The 15,374-nt window shown below is 39.9% G+C and overlaps 1 protein-coding gene across 6 annotated transcripts in view; it reads right to left on the bottom strand.

The window, feature by feature from the left end:
* Positions 1-15,374, bottom strand: part of rgs12b (regulator of G protein signaling 12b) — a 45,850-nt gene that overhangs the window by 11,606 nt on the left and 18,870 nt on the right. For all 6 annotated transcript variants that reach the window (XM_044190523.1, XM_044190525.1, XM_044190527.1 and 3 more), the window contains exon 5: positions 6,201-6,222. In XM_044190523.1, coding sequence (XP_044046458.1) covers positions 6,201-6,222 — 22 coding nt within the window. The remainder of the gene's footprint in view (positions 1-6,200; positions 6,223-15,374) is intronic.

Below are 15,374 nucleotides of genomic sequence, written 5' to 3'. Positions count from 1 at the left end.
GTGCATCACAACAGTAATATCGGGCTATAAACAACGTGAAAGGAGTCATTTCATATTAATTGCTTCTCTAATTCCCACATTTTCCTCTTCAAAATAAAAATTCCTGTCTTTGACAACTCATCCAAGCCAATAGACAAACCAAACAAGTCAAATGCAAGTATAGTCCGCAAAAAAAGAGACAGAGATGACAATTTCTGCCTCCTTCATTACTGAAAATAAATAGAATAAAGTGAACCAGTAAGGATGTCGCAATATTTTAATCAAAATGTGATGACAATTGTGGGGCTGTTTGCTCACTGTCATCAAATCTGATCAAACCACACCCAGTCCTGATGAAGCAGATTGGAGTGTTAAACTCTTAATAAATTATTTGTTTGTTGCTTACTTAATCCTAAATATTTAATGTCATATAGAAGCACTTAAGATTTGAGTTTTCATGGGGTTTAAGTGAGATTACTGAATAATTTAGTACATTTTGATTATTTAGAGAGATATTACTGTGGAAATACTCAGCAGAGCTCAGTGAGCAGACCACAAAAATATAATAAGAAGGAAAATAAGTACTTTCCTATTTTTGAATTCTTAGAATTCACAGAAAGCATTCAGTTCACTTTTATCTTGTAATGGAGAGGGAGAAAAGAAACAGCATAGCAAAAGGTACAACACTGAACCTCTTCCACTCCAATGCATTACTATAAACCCATTTTTGACTTTTTTAGGGGGGAGCAGTGGATCTTTAGGGGGAGATAACAGGTCAACAGTATATGCCACACGTAGTATACATCATCTGAAAGCTGGGAACTGTGTATTACATTTTTCTAGACCTAAATCTGTAATAAACATATTCATATCCATTTTCAAAAATAGATAAAAATGGTCAAAAATCCCTCCAAAATACCACATTAAGACACCAAGACCATGAGGAACACCATTGAAAAACCCATACTGTGATTTGGTATCAAAAACTTTTGACATTTGGAGATTTCTGTAAGAATTGCATTTTTTGGTGATTAGATGGCGAGTACTTGTTCTGGACATTGCTCATAAACCCCCCTTATTGTCAATATACCTAGGAAAGCCATACATCCTCTGAATGCCCTAGGTCTATAGTTTGTGGTTGTAAAGTTTCATGAGGCTGTGACTATCCTAAAGGTCACATTTTATACAGTGAGGTCAAGTTTCAAAAAATGGTCTCAAACAATGAAATGGCTACTATGGGGACTAACATCATCACACATGTCTACAATTGGGCTCACTGAATCCACAAGAGTCTCAGCTTTCCAGTCATAATGCAATTCCAATACTGTTTAGGGACCCCAGAATGTAGAAAAATTATATATTATAATTAATTATATATATATATATATAAATATATAAATATATATATAAAATACATAATTTTTAGAATAGGCGAAAATAATACATTTATACTGAATGCACAAAACTGCATGATTTTTGCCCAAAACTGCATGGGATTAGCATAAAGTGGGCATGTCTGTAAAGAGGAGACTCGTGGGTACTCATAGAACCCATTTCCATTCAGATATCTTGAGGTGAGAGGTCAAGGGACCCCTTTGAAAATGGCCCTGCCAGTTTTTCCCTCGCAAACATTTTGCCTAAATTTGCAACGTTATTTAGCCACTTTCCCGACAAGCTAGCATAACATGGTTGGTGCCAATGGATGCCTTAGGTTATCTAGCTTCTCTCTAGTACTACTTTGAAACTGAGCTACAGCCTCTGAAAGACGGCAGAGGACATAGGTGTCCTAGTGGAGTTTAAAGAGTAACTAAACCCTCACACCCCCCAAATCAGCTGAAATCCAATGTATATGGGTATTTAGTAGTGTTGTTGATGGATTCAGGTCCAAATCTTGACATTTTAGTGAAAAGTATTTGAATTCTACATATTGTGTTATAAATAGGCATAGTGACTGCGCCCAGATTGAAACTCGGCTATTGCAACTGAATTTTGCTATTGGCTGATCTGGGGGCTGGTGACGTATATGGTGGCAGCCCTCGCCACCAACCAACCCCTCCCCAACCCCTCCTATTTAAAAAGTCACATGTTTCGATTTGTTGTAGGTCTGGGCCTGCGTCCAGTCTGCAGGTCCATCCACCAGGCTCATGAAACTCAGATCAAATATGAATCCAGATTCTGTTACTGCATTGCCTATTTCCCACCTCAGAAACACATTTTAGTGTACTGTTTAGCTGTAATTTGAGAAGGTTTGTAACCAGGCCGCCATTTTTGTCCTGCTTGAATACAGACCAAGCACCACCTCTGCGTAACGTCACACGTTTCGTTGCTCTGATTGGTTGTAGGTCTATCTAATTGCGCCCCCTCCCAGGGCTGCCCATGTTGATATTTTTTTCACGTTCTACAGGCATTTTTTTAATTTCCAGGGTAGAGGCACTTCAGCCAAAACTTTAGGGATTAGTTGCTCTATAATAGGTTAATCATCACACCATTCAGACTCGCAACTTTTTTGAAGACAATAGCTGCCCTAACACATTCGTACACCCTGCAGTTGGTAGTTACAAAACCACTTATTTAACAAACCATCTGCATCTTGTGATAGGGGGATTCCTTTTAAACTTGGCAATCCTTAAAAGAATTTCAATTACTAAACTAAAGCTAAACTGATAAAGCCTCTGCTGTCAATATGTTTGATATATACATTTTCTTTAATTGGAAAAGAAGCATTTGTAGCACCAGCTGTATCCTCACCTGGGTAGAGCTGGTAGGAGCCTGTGTGGTGCCAGCGGGGCAGATAGCGAATCCTGAGGGGTAACCAAGCCCCTCCATCCATACTCACCCTATCAGGGCCCCTCGTAAACTCAAACACACCGGGTTGAACACACAGTCCGAGACGGGGCACACACACACAAACACAGCTGACAACATCACAGGAAGGAAGCGAGCGAGAGGGAAAACAGGGAGAAAAGAAGAAGGAGATTGAAGGAGAGAGAGAGAGAGAGAGTGAGAGGCTGTTGGTGGAGAGCAACCTGGCTGACAACCAGAGAGACCACAGAAAGAGTCAGGTCACAACATGCACACGCACCTGCATGTACATTGACACACATACGCCTCTATGAGCTTCCAGGTAGGTAAGTGATACAAGCACACACAGGCCTTGAGATAATGAATAATTCAGAGCAGAGGGAGGAGGGAACTAAAAACGCCGGAGCACAAGCGCATACATGTGCACACAGACACACACACATACACACAAAAACTGCAGTATTGATGAGGGGCTTGTTAAAGGAAGGCCACTACTGAGACTAATGAGGCCTGCAGCCCCCACACAGCTACACGCGCACACACACACACACACAAACAAACTGAAGGATGCAAAGAACAAGTAAGAATATCTGTCAACCTACTCCTGTCTTGACTATTCTAACAGATCAAATTAATCAAAATTTGTGAGACTGATTCACAACAAGCACAATACAAAATGTAATATAACACTACAATAGAGCTTAAATAATCACTCTGCAAGTGCAGTGTAATTAGTGTAGAGTCATAGAGTGACATTTAGAAGCATATTCGCACAAAAAATGCTGAAATTCTTTCTACAATACCTGGAATATCATTCCCCTATATTTTTTCTTAAAATAAATTATTTATTTGGTGTGTTATGTTTAGTTTTTGTGCTCTGAAAACACACTCTTTATTCAAGGGTATGCTACTGTGAGCAGTTTCCTGATGTCACAATAACATTAACAAGTGGTTTCTACACTGAACTATGGATATATTATTATGTAAAACTTTCAATGACTGATTTCATTAGTTTTCATAAGTGTCTAAGACATCTATGAAAGGAAATACACTTAGTTTATTAAACATGAAAATGTAGCGTGCAGTTTTATCATTGCTGGCATATAGGAAACAAGCTTTTAAAGAGCTAGTAATAATGAAACTGCAAAACCGTGCCATGTGAGAGTGTTACTTTCAAATGGCACAGTAATTAACAGCAGGCAGTAGGGGAAAAGTAGCTTAATCTATAATAATATATCATAATTTATTAGTTGATTTATATTTTAAATTAATAATTTGAATATGTAAAGTAACTACGAAGTAGAGCTGTAATTAAATTAAGCAAATAAATGTAGTGGAGTATAAAGTAGCTTAAAATCAAAATACTCAAGCAAAGTACAAGTACCTCAAAATTGTACTTAAGTACAGTACTTGAGTAATCAACCACTGTAAGCAGGTGAAAGAATGTGATGAATACAGAAGTTGTGAGTTTGCTAAATACCACAGAGGGCTAACTCAGAGCTCAATAAAAGGTGGTCTTTTTCAATCAATGTGAAACATTGCAAGGTAGGAATGGACTTAATATAGTTTACAATGCATTGCAAATGGGAGTGGGGTTCTATGTTATCTAGAAGACAAACTGGCAAAAGTGTATTTGATAATGCTGGACAGCATTTTGCCAGCATTCTAGCATCGATATCATCACATACAATGTCTGACCCCAGCATAGGTTCTCACAAATGAATCAATAATCTGTTTATATTGGTATCTTATTGTAATTTGAATCCATAGCAGAAAATTACAGTGACACCAGGTACTGCCAGATAACTTTTGTTAGAATCACAACTTTCCCTCAATTTCTCGTATTAGTGTTGATCTTTTCATTTTTGATTATTAGAGCTAAACCCTGCATCATATGGTGTTTGACTTCTGCATCTCACTCTTGAGCATACTATAACTTTCTCACAGACTTGTTAAGTTAGCTAACTTGTTAAGTTAGCTAACAAGCAGGATGCCTTTGCCTACTAAGATAGCATTCATCATTCAACCTTCACTGAGTTAATGAGTTTCTCGACTCATTAACTCACTGAGGTGTGCAGTATGAATAAACTGTCAAACTACCACCCTTTTCCTTAGCGTTTACATCTTATGTTGTCTCTGAACGATGTAACAATAAGAGAGGCAATAACAAAGCAGCAATATAATTTATAGAAATATACAGCTTTTTTTCCCAAAACAAGACCATTGCATAGATGTTGCCCAGCTCACAATCAGTCAATAAAGACTGACACATCAAGCGTGTTGCTTGCTGTGGGTACATGCAGTAACACTTACTATATCCTGTTGATAGTGATCCATACTCCTACTTTACAGTTTGAACAACTGGGAACAACCACTAAACATTTTCACTAGTCCTTATGCCATTATGATCCCTACATCACATGCACATAAATGTGCAAGGTGAGCACACTTTCCACTTCACTCACTAACAACACATCTTCTCTTCCAGAGACACGTGGTGTGAATAAGTGGCCATAAACACTTCTGCATTCGAGCTGATTGTAAACATGTTTCTACACCCCTTTTGTCTTTATTCTCACCTCCTCTTGCTACTTTTATCTCCCATCTGCCATAAATTGTCTTTCATGTGCATTTGTGAGGCGTTACAGCACCATTAGAAGTCTCCTAAATTGGAGACATTTTGTTGGCACATGCTAATTGCTCGCATGACACCAGCAGTTTACCTCTAATGAGGTCCAGCACAATACAGCACGACACGACAAGGGAATACAGAATCAATCCATATAAAAAACGATGCTTGACAGGTTTGACATGCTAATTAAAACTACAGAACCATCAGAATACACGATAATATAGATATTCTGTTCAAATCTAATTGTTATCAATTGCATTCTGGTAATGACTTTTCAGATATTAAACTATGTTTACAAACACACTGGTATAAATTAGTAGACTAAATGTAAAACCACACATTTAGCCTTTTATTGTGCAGTCTGAACAGCACCATATTCTATATCTCATGCTGTGTGTACTATCCATGATTTTCCCAAAATGTGGGACTACCTTTAGATTACAGCCTGCCAACCTCATCGGAGCATGCAGAGGTGGGACAGAAGTTTAGCAGGTCAAACCAGACTGTATGTATCTGCTTCTGTGAATTTAGTGAAAGTAGGCAGATATTAATGAGGTGTCCACTATGATCATGGTCATAACCTTGAACTTTAGAATAGGACAACTGGCCCAACACAATAAGCCTTTTATTTAATCCCATTAAATGCTACTTAAAATAGATCATAACAAAAACGGAAGCCAATTCAGTCAAGGTTATGTCAAAAGTCAAAAAGAAGAGATTAGAGATCAAGATAAAAGTCCTAGATTATACTAAGAATGTCAGATGTTGTAAGGACATATTTACTCACCTCCATCGGAGACTGCAGCAGACTGCAAAGAAGCACAGAAAGACATGGATTAAGATATTTCCTCATCACACAGATGACACATATTCATACAAGCTCACACAGTACATGAGCGCCAAGAGGCAGCTGCCCGGGCACGCACTTTTGGCCACACAGACACAGACACAGACTGTGTTTCTCACAGGACCTGGCCCATTATCACACAAATTTTCACATCATAACACAGCACCCACACTCATTGTCTTGTGTGTGGGTGGAATCATCTGTGAACTGGCTGTGCTTGCTCTGCAAGAAAACCTCCTCAGAAGGGCGGGGCTTACTGTGTGTGTGTGTGTGTGTGGGTGTGTGTGTGTGAAGAGGGATACTTTAGGCCTACCTGCCCCCGATTTCACAGCTAAGTGCGATGTTTGCTTGCATTTCTCACAATCACCAATTATAGATACAGCCACCATATTTTTCACTCACACAAAACACAGACACAGGCACAGATATCTATACAGACACATATTCAAACCAAACTTACTTGAGAGTCACATCCTATTTTCCCTGACATAGACACAAAAAAGCACACAGAAAAATACACCCACAGCATACAATGCAGTGATTTTTATCCAAGACATGCTGAGCTGGGATGAGATCACTGAACACAGAATAATGTAGCTAACTCTGGAGCATAGTTGAAACGCTCTGTGACTCAGAAAGAGCAAAAGGAAAGAAGTACACAAAAGAGAGAAAGGGGGAAGAGAGATAGAAAGAGGGAAAGGAACGAGACAAGAAAGGAGGGGTGAGCAGCAATTAAAGACAGAACTGTTTGTCAAAGACAGAATTCCAAACTAACTTCAGCTCTCTGGATAAAAATCTGAGCCTCACTGTCGAACTGTCAGAGGTTTTTGATGCTGTTAATCTGACCACTAATCTTGCTATTGGCAGGCTTTATGCTTACTCATATGATGGAAGGCAGGCTATGGAGTAGCTATGTGGACAGATATGCTGGTTCTGAAGGTATTTTCTGTTGTACATTTGCATTTGGTAATGAACTTTTAATGAACTCATCATTACTCAACAGTCACGGAAATCTCCTGGATGACTTGATGTTTCTGTAGTGTTATCTTAAGGTCATCAGTTACTCATATTTCGGGCTTCATATCTGAGAAATCAAGTAGTTTCTCCCTCTGTTTGGTAGGTTGAATGACACACAGGTCACACAGTGACGACGATTCTCATTGGCAATTGCAATGCAGAAGGTCGCAATCAGCCATTTGCATTTGTTTTAGGATATTTGGAACATTTATTATATTATATTTAAACCATACACTGAGCAGCATTTGCACAGGTGCTCATGATATTGTTTCCACACCCTTTCTTTACCCACAAGGTGAAAGCAGACTAATACAGAGGGATCGTGTTCACAGCTACTACCTTGAGTAAATCCCCTCATTATAAATGGGAAACCAGTATATAGTTGTAGTTCCTTCACTCAGAGAATTTCCATGAACGTAAGTAACGCAGTTACTGTCAGCTTTCGTACAACACCCAGTTTACAATAAGTGTATAAGTAAAGCATTACTGAAACCCAGGTAAGATAGCTGGATTTCTTGGCCATGTGTATATACTTAAATGCATTTCTAATGCAGTTTCTACAAGAATTTGTGCAAGAAGAGTTGAGACAGGGAAAGTATTGCTGTGACAACAGTGCGCAGGATGAAAGAAAAGTGTGCTCAAAACAATAAAATGACTGAAACTGAAACTGGCAGTAAAATAAAAATTGAAGCTTCTAGTAGTTTAAATATCTCAGTTTCCAAAAAGTCTGGTTTCACACAGACTAAATTCTCAGACCCGCATCTTATATGACTACCACCAAAAATGATCCATCCTAGTTTCAAAAATATGCAAATTTACAGTAATTTTCCCACCATAACCTGATTTCTTAACTTGTTTTTAGTGCATGTAAATAAAGTCACCCTCCAGTCAGTCAATTTTCAAAAAATATAATATATAATATTCTTAAAAACTTTTTATATTCAATCCATAATAAAATTGCTGCATACACAAATCCTGCAATATCCGGACTCAGATTCAATATACACTTTAAAACGAATCAAATCTAATTAAGTTGACCACATGGTACAGCGTATGTGCTGGTTTGATTCATGTGCATCTTGGCCATTTCCTCACTAGAGCCGGGCTGTCCTGGCCAGATGGCACAGCCAGCATAATCACTGGGATTAGCTATTTCAGACTGTCCTTGGAAGAGTAGAGGCTGGCACCGGCGTGTGAAAAGAGATTTGATGTGACTTTATCGCAGTTGATTGTGGTTGAACCACCGCAGAGGACAAGAGAAAATGACAGAGGCAAAAACCTCACCAGTGGGAACTGGTTACTTGATCCTCACGCTGATTAGAGTCCCACACATTTCACATCTCACACATTTCAACAGCATGTATTCTGTCTCTAATTTGAGTGTGTGTTTCATGTGTGTTAAGACATACTGTGTGTATTTTATATGGGTGTAGCCTATGTATGCATGTGGTCAACATCTGTTAGAGATGGCTTTTGTATGTAGGGTGCATTCTTTTGCAATTGTGAATGTGTGTGTGTGTTTTCACCCCCCATCCCATTCAGCTCTGGTGTGATCACTTCCAGACGTACTCTGTGGTGGAGTGGTTTGGCCCCTGGTCGAGGTCCCAAGTCCCCTCTCCTCTCTTTTCTTCCCTACACTCTCCTCTAACCTATTTTCAATTTCCCTCCCTTTGTTTGTTCTTTTCCTCCTACCAGTCATCCCACTCTTCTTCCTCTGCCCCCCATTCTCACCTCTCTCCTTCTACTCTTTCCTCAAGTCATTCTCTTCTTCACTCCCTCCCTCCTTCCTCATTCTAGTGGTGCTGCACCTCCTCTTCTGGCAGATCCCGGTCATTCCTGACAGCCAAGAGGGAATGACTGGGGTTTTCCAGACTTTCCCTCCTCAGGTTTCTCTCCCCAAGCCCCTATCCACAGAGGAGCACACAGCTGGAAAATGTAACAGTCTTGATACTATCAAATATATGCCCCACAGTATGTAACGTGTAAAAAAGTCCTGCCACCTCATAGACCCCATGTGTGCAACTTTTAGCCTCCATTGCTTTCAAACTTAATAAGCTCTACATTACCCCAGTATTACTGGCAGTAGGGATTTACCGATATGTCATAGCCCCAATATTGTCTGTGGTTATTGCTCACAGATATTAATGGGGCTTTTATGTGTCCATCATATGGTAAATGCACTGATAAGATCATATGAAAAAAGTGACACAGTAGCAAATGACTAATGGTCATGACTACGGTTTCCACAGTTGTGGAGGTTTTTGTTAGAGGAAAAAAAAAAGTTCCAAGCAAAACCTCAGAATGTGTGTGTGGTTACGAATTTTGTGAATTCAAACAGAGCTGTAGCTAATGGTTTCTTCTTATCAATTAACATGTCAACACGTTATTCGTTTGCCATTTAAACGGTCCCAGACAGGGTCAGTTATGATGTTGCATGACAGCCATTTCTAGGAATATTTTTATTACATTTGTACAGGCTTACCAAATTGGTGATGATTTTTAGGGTAGACACAAAACGATGTTTTGTGACCAAAAAGAAACTTTTCTGTGTTTTCTGGTGGACAAAGTACACCCCACGTGATTTATCAGTCCAACTTAAAGGCAGTCCTAAATAGATTGTAGAATAATAATAATGAAAGGTGACCGCAAGTAACAATTATTTTTAGGTATCAATTCATCCGTTGATTATTTTTTTATTCAACAATTAATAGTTTAATCTATAAAATAGTGAAAAATGATCCATTACAGTTTACTTTTGTCCAACCAATAGTACAAACTCCAGGACATATATTTTTCAACTATAACAATGCAGCAAATCTTTACATTTGAGAAGCTGGAACCATGAAATGTTTGGCATTGCTGCTTTATAAATGACTTTGATCACCAATTATTGGTGTAATTTTATGTCAGTAGACCAATCGATTTATGAACTAATATTTCAGCACTTATTGGTAGATATCCAGTGTCAAATCTTTTCTGATGCCCTATATGTAACCAGTCCAGTAGCCTAATTTTAGAACTTCAGTCACTCTGGGATGTTGACACATCTTGAATTAGATCTTGGAATTCACAAAAATAAAATAAAGTCTGTGAAGAACTTCATAAGAATATTTTGGTGCTCTGAAAAGTCCTGTACTCTGAACAGTGATATAGTGGAAATGTTGTGGACAGTTATACAATGAACACACACTTCAACAAAAGATAAGTCAGCGGAATCACATGTCTTCACAATACACACTGGCAACACACACTGGTCTGAATCAAACATCCAGGCCCATTTTTCATTCCTAGTCCACCGCTGCAGGTAAACGTGGCTCATCAGGATTTCTAGATTTACAGAACAAGATGCAACTGATGGGGGTGTCAGTGGGAACTTGGTGTTGTATTGCATTATGACTTTGTTGATCAGTAGTGATAAAAATGATTATGTGCAGTTTAAAAACATGATATTTTTGTCTACACGTCGCAACATGTTTATACAGCTACATCTTCCTGCTTTCTGCTCCCTGAACATCAACGGCCACCTTGTAGCCACATGCCTGGCTTGTTCATGGGTTTATGTGTGTGTGCGTGTGTGTGTATGAAATGGTTGGTCACTGTGTGTACAGGTCCCAAGTGCTTTATTAGCTGTGACTAATGGGAGAGGGGTGGCTTACATCATCTGTTATGAACTATGGCAAAACACAGGGTACGATTTACAGCCGTTCATTCTCACTGTTATCATAATATTAATACTTTAAAACCCATAAAAGTCTTCTTAAACACGTTTCCAAAATGTTCCCTGTCTGTGTATGTGCGTCTAGGTGGATGATGAGTCCTGGAAAAAGACATTCTGTTTTATAGAATGAGACACAGAGCAGCCAGTAACACTTAACAGGGTGAATAAAAAATGTCTGTCTGCAGGAGAAACTGTCAGGGATAACATATGCACTCACACACACAAAGACAAGACTGTTTGTATCACAGGAACCTTATTCCTGGCTCCATCACTGGAGCTGTAACTGCCACCTTTGGTAAGGAATGAGATTCAACTCATGATGTGTGTAAAAGAAAGATGACTGAAAAGACTAAAATATGGAAGAACATTGAACCCATCTTGCCTGTAAACACTGGCATTACTAGAGAGACCACACCTATAACTGAACAACTGGCACACACATGCTGTCCTTAAAAGGTGACTTAGAATTCACAACACAGATTTCCCAACTGCACGCACGCAAACACACACAGACACACACACTTCCAGCTGAGGAGGAAGCTGTTGCGCCAACAGTCTCAATGTGTGCCTGTGTGTTTACCTTTGAATATGAGGTGAATAGTGGCTGCTATTGAGAAGACCAGAGTCACCCTGCCAGGATTGGCAACCATAAAACCGCTTAGCTTTACCGTAGCTTAACTCAGAGAGGAAAGGATGAGGCGAACAAGCTGATTAAGTTCGAATGATCCAAATGACTCAAATGAGGGTCCACAGGTGTGAGGATGGGTGATGATGCTTTCCATGCAACCCTGAGGTGAAGAAGACAGACTTAACCTAATTACTTCCTGAAAAAAATGGTTTTCAGGAATTTTTCAGGATTTCCAAAAACATAACTGACTAAATCAATGAATAAACAAACATAGAGCGATCAAAAAACTCAGTGTCAATGAACCCTATGTGTTCACCATCTCAATGTCCCCACAAACATTTCAAAACTTCATTTTTTATTCCAAAGTGAAATCCTCTGTGACCATCTCTGGAATTCTGGGATAAAGCCCTAAATCCCTTGCGATGCATTCAGGAATCAATATCCACTCTCTATGAAAGGAAGGAATGCAGATAATGTTTGTTTCCCTACAATAGAGCCACACAGGAGATGTGACTCAGAGGCTGAGCTAGTGATAAATGTCTGTTTTACTTGGCTCCTTGCCTTAAACTCACACAGACAGAAGCAGGAACAAGATGTAAACACAATACAATCTGATCAAATACCTCTGTCTGAACACACTCACAGCTGCCAGTCAACACACTAAATCAAGTGAAATTTCACAAGAAATGAGACAGATTAGTCAGCTCACCTTTCCATTGTCTTACAGTTTGTTGTTTTTTTCTCACTTTCTTTAATTCACACACACACACACACACACACACACACACACACACACACACACACAGACAAGCCTTCAAGGTGAAATGTACAAACCATATGACTCACAGAAGAAAAAAGAAGCTCTTTCTGTCTGTGCCTCCATTTGTCTCAATCTCTGGCCCTGTCTCTACCTCTGTTTCTCTGCCTCTCTTTCTCTCCCGCTCTGGCCTGAAACACATCTGGCTTTGAGAGGAAGGGAAACAGCCTAGAGCCATCTCAAACTCTTGTTAAGTCTTTCTTTCTTTCTGTCTCACTTAACCTTTACACACACTTTCCCAGCCTGCCACCATCACGTCTTGTCTTTCTTAAAACAACAGACAGGATGACTTGTTCATTTTAACTTTTGTATTGTTTCTTTCCCAAGAGCCCCTGTCCTCTCCCTCTATTTTGTCTTCATTTATCTCCATTTTGTCTTTCTATACCCCCCCCTCGTATGGTCTGAAGGTAATGGATTCCTCTATCTCCCTGTGCACTTTGCTGTAGGAAATAGTCCCCTCTTTCCTCCATCTGTCCCTGTCTTACTTGTAGTGAGCATAACAACACTGGTATGCACTGTCGCTTGTACTGAATGACATTCTCACCCCCCTTTTCTCTTTCTATTCCTTGTTTCCATCCATCATGTCAGGAAAAGCGCTGCTGAATTTTTGATGTGGCTGCTAAGTTTTTCCACTTGTGGCACTTTGGCAGCATTACAGCCAGACCTTGGTTTGTTATTAAAAACTACTTTGGCTTATAAATCAGGGAATGTTTGAACATTCTGAATCCAGCATTAGATAAATTTGCTTCTATGGACATAAATAATTAAGTAAGTTAGTCTCTCCTTCCATTCACCTCCTCCTGCTATAAAAAAGTACGGAAGTTGTGCACTTTCTCTATACAGACCACTTGTAAAGCACTGTTAGTGTGTGTGCATACTACTCACTGTATTGAAGTTCCAGACCCGCTTGAAGGAGAGCCTCTTCCTCAGGCTCATGCTGCTCTCCTCTTATACAGGAGGAAACCCACTGACTGCTCAATCTACATTTCTGAACCACACAAACACACATGAAAACAGTCACACTCACACGCACATGTGCGCTGACGCTTCTTCGGGAGCTATCTAGGGCAGGAAATTCATGCAGACAGCTGACTTGGATGGAGCCATGCCTCAGCACGTCTGTCACACACTCTCTCTCTCTCACACACACACACACACACACACACACACCTAAGAATTAGCCTCAACAATTTGCTAAAGTTGCACAAGTAAATATACTGTACTGTATCTCACTGTTAACATACTATTTCTCTGTTACTACATTATGCACTTCTCCCTCTCTTTCTCACACACTCCTCCACACACTTAGCTGACAGACTGGCTAGGAAGTTCCATTCTCTCGCAGTCACACACACTGCTCCGTTTCCATAGTGAAACGCCCCCATAGGGCAGCAGTTACAGTGAAGGGGAGGGACCAAAGATCAGTCTGCCAATCACACTGCAGCACAGCCCTTACCTATCCACCCTCCTCCTACTCCTCACGGTTCAAATCACAGTTAGGCAGGTTTAGGTATGATCAAATTCAACTGTGTCAGATGTTTTCTAGTGATTTATGAAATGACTTGTCTTCCTTGCTTCATGTATTATAAGCAGAGGGATAGGAGAAGAGGAGACAAAAAGAGTGAAGAGGAAGGAGAGAAAGAGTTTATTCCCTAGCGTCCACTTTAAAAAAAGATTCATGACATTTCTGCAGGTTTGTTAAAAGGTCAACTGAAGCAAACAAAGGCACTTCACAGGACAGAGCAGCCTACTTCAACACACGCACACATTCTCTTTCACACACACACACACACACACACAAAGGCTGCAATTGAATTTTTGCATGTGGCCTTGAGCCTACACCTAGCTCCCCCTAATTTCCTGTTTTGGCAAAAAAGAGTTTCTGTTACACCTTCTCCTATACCTCCACAGTCTGTCTTTTGATACCACTGTCTCTGACTGTGATGACTCACATGTCTGAGTTCAGTAGATAGTAGATGACCATGAAAATATGCATTGTCTTCCTTACAAATAACAACAAACTGCTTAATGTTTCCACTAATCTTTACTCTCTGAACTGGACTGGTATGACTGCCAGACTTTAAAGCTGTAGCGAATCTAAATGTTTTACATATAAAATAGTCCAGTTATTGAAAACTGTCTTTTGTCTTTGCATTTTGTCTGGGTTTATTTAGGAACTCTTGTCTCGTAGGATGTGGCACCACCCAGAAGAATCAAAAACATCAAAGAGCTCAGTTGCTCCCTCTAAAAACCAGTAAGCATTAATAGCTACTTGAGCTATGTCCACTACATTTTCCCCCCATTATTCCTAATGAAAAAGTGTCACATTTGAAGACTATTGGCCCAAAACATGACATTTTCACTGCCCTCTTTTCAGCACCACAAGTGCCATTTGAGGCCATAGAGCTCAAAACGCAGTGCCATATTGTTGTTAAAGTTAATGTTAACCTTCCACGTCCCCGTATCATAGCAACATCAGGGATGGCTCCAGCACTAAGCCCCCGCACTACCACCACACAAACACACACACACACACACATTGAGACTGAAGGCGCTGCCAAAGCCCCAATTACCAGAGCTTCTAATGCTAAAGAGGCCGCCAAGTGGTCCCCTAATTTTGAAAACTTTCAAGTTTGCCTGGTTCAGCTAATTATATCAAATACACCTCAAAAGCCAGTAAAGCTACATTGTTTAAACCTTGTGTACTCAATTTTAGAACAGCTCACTGGTCTTTCACACATATTTGACAGGCCGGGCAGAACAATGAGTAGTGTATGAGTGGCCTGGGCTCAAGTTCAGTCCAAAACATATCTGTCAACGGAGGGGAAGAGAGAAGCACCGGGCGCCACACAGGATAAGAGGGATATGACAAAGTTTAAGTTGGCTAAGTCCACATCCTGATGAGAAAAGGAAGAGAGGAGAGGAGGAGAAAAG

Source organism: Siniperca chuatsi, linkage group LG3, assembly GCF_020085105.1.
Source record: "Siniperca chuatsi isolate FFG_IHB_CAS linkage group LG3, ASM2008510v1, whole genome shotgun sequence".
Classification (NCBI taxonomy): Eukaryota; Metazoa; Chordata; class Actinopteri; order Centrarchiformes; family Sinipercidae; genus Siniperca; species Siniperca chuatsi.
The sequence above is the reverse complement of the archived record's forward strand: the minus strand, read 5'-3'. Positions and strand labels throughout refer to the sequence as shown.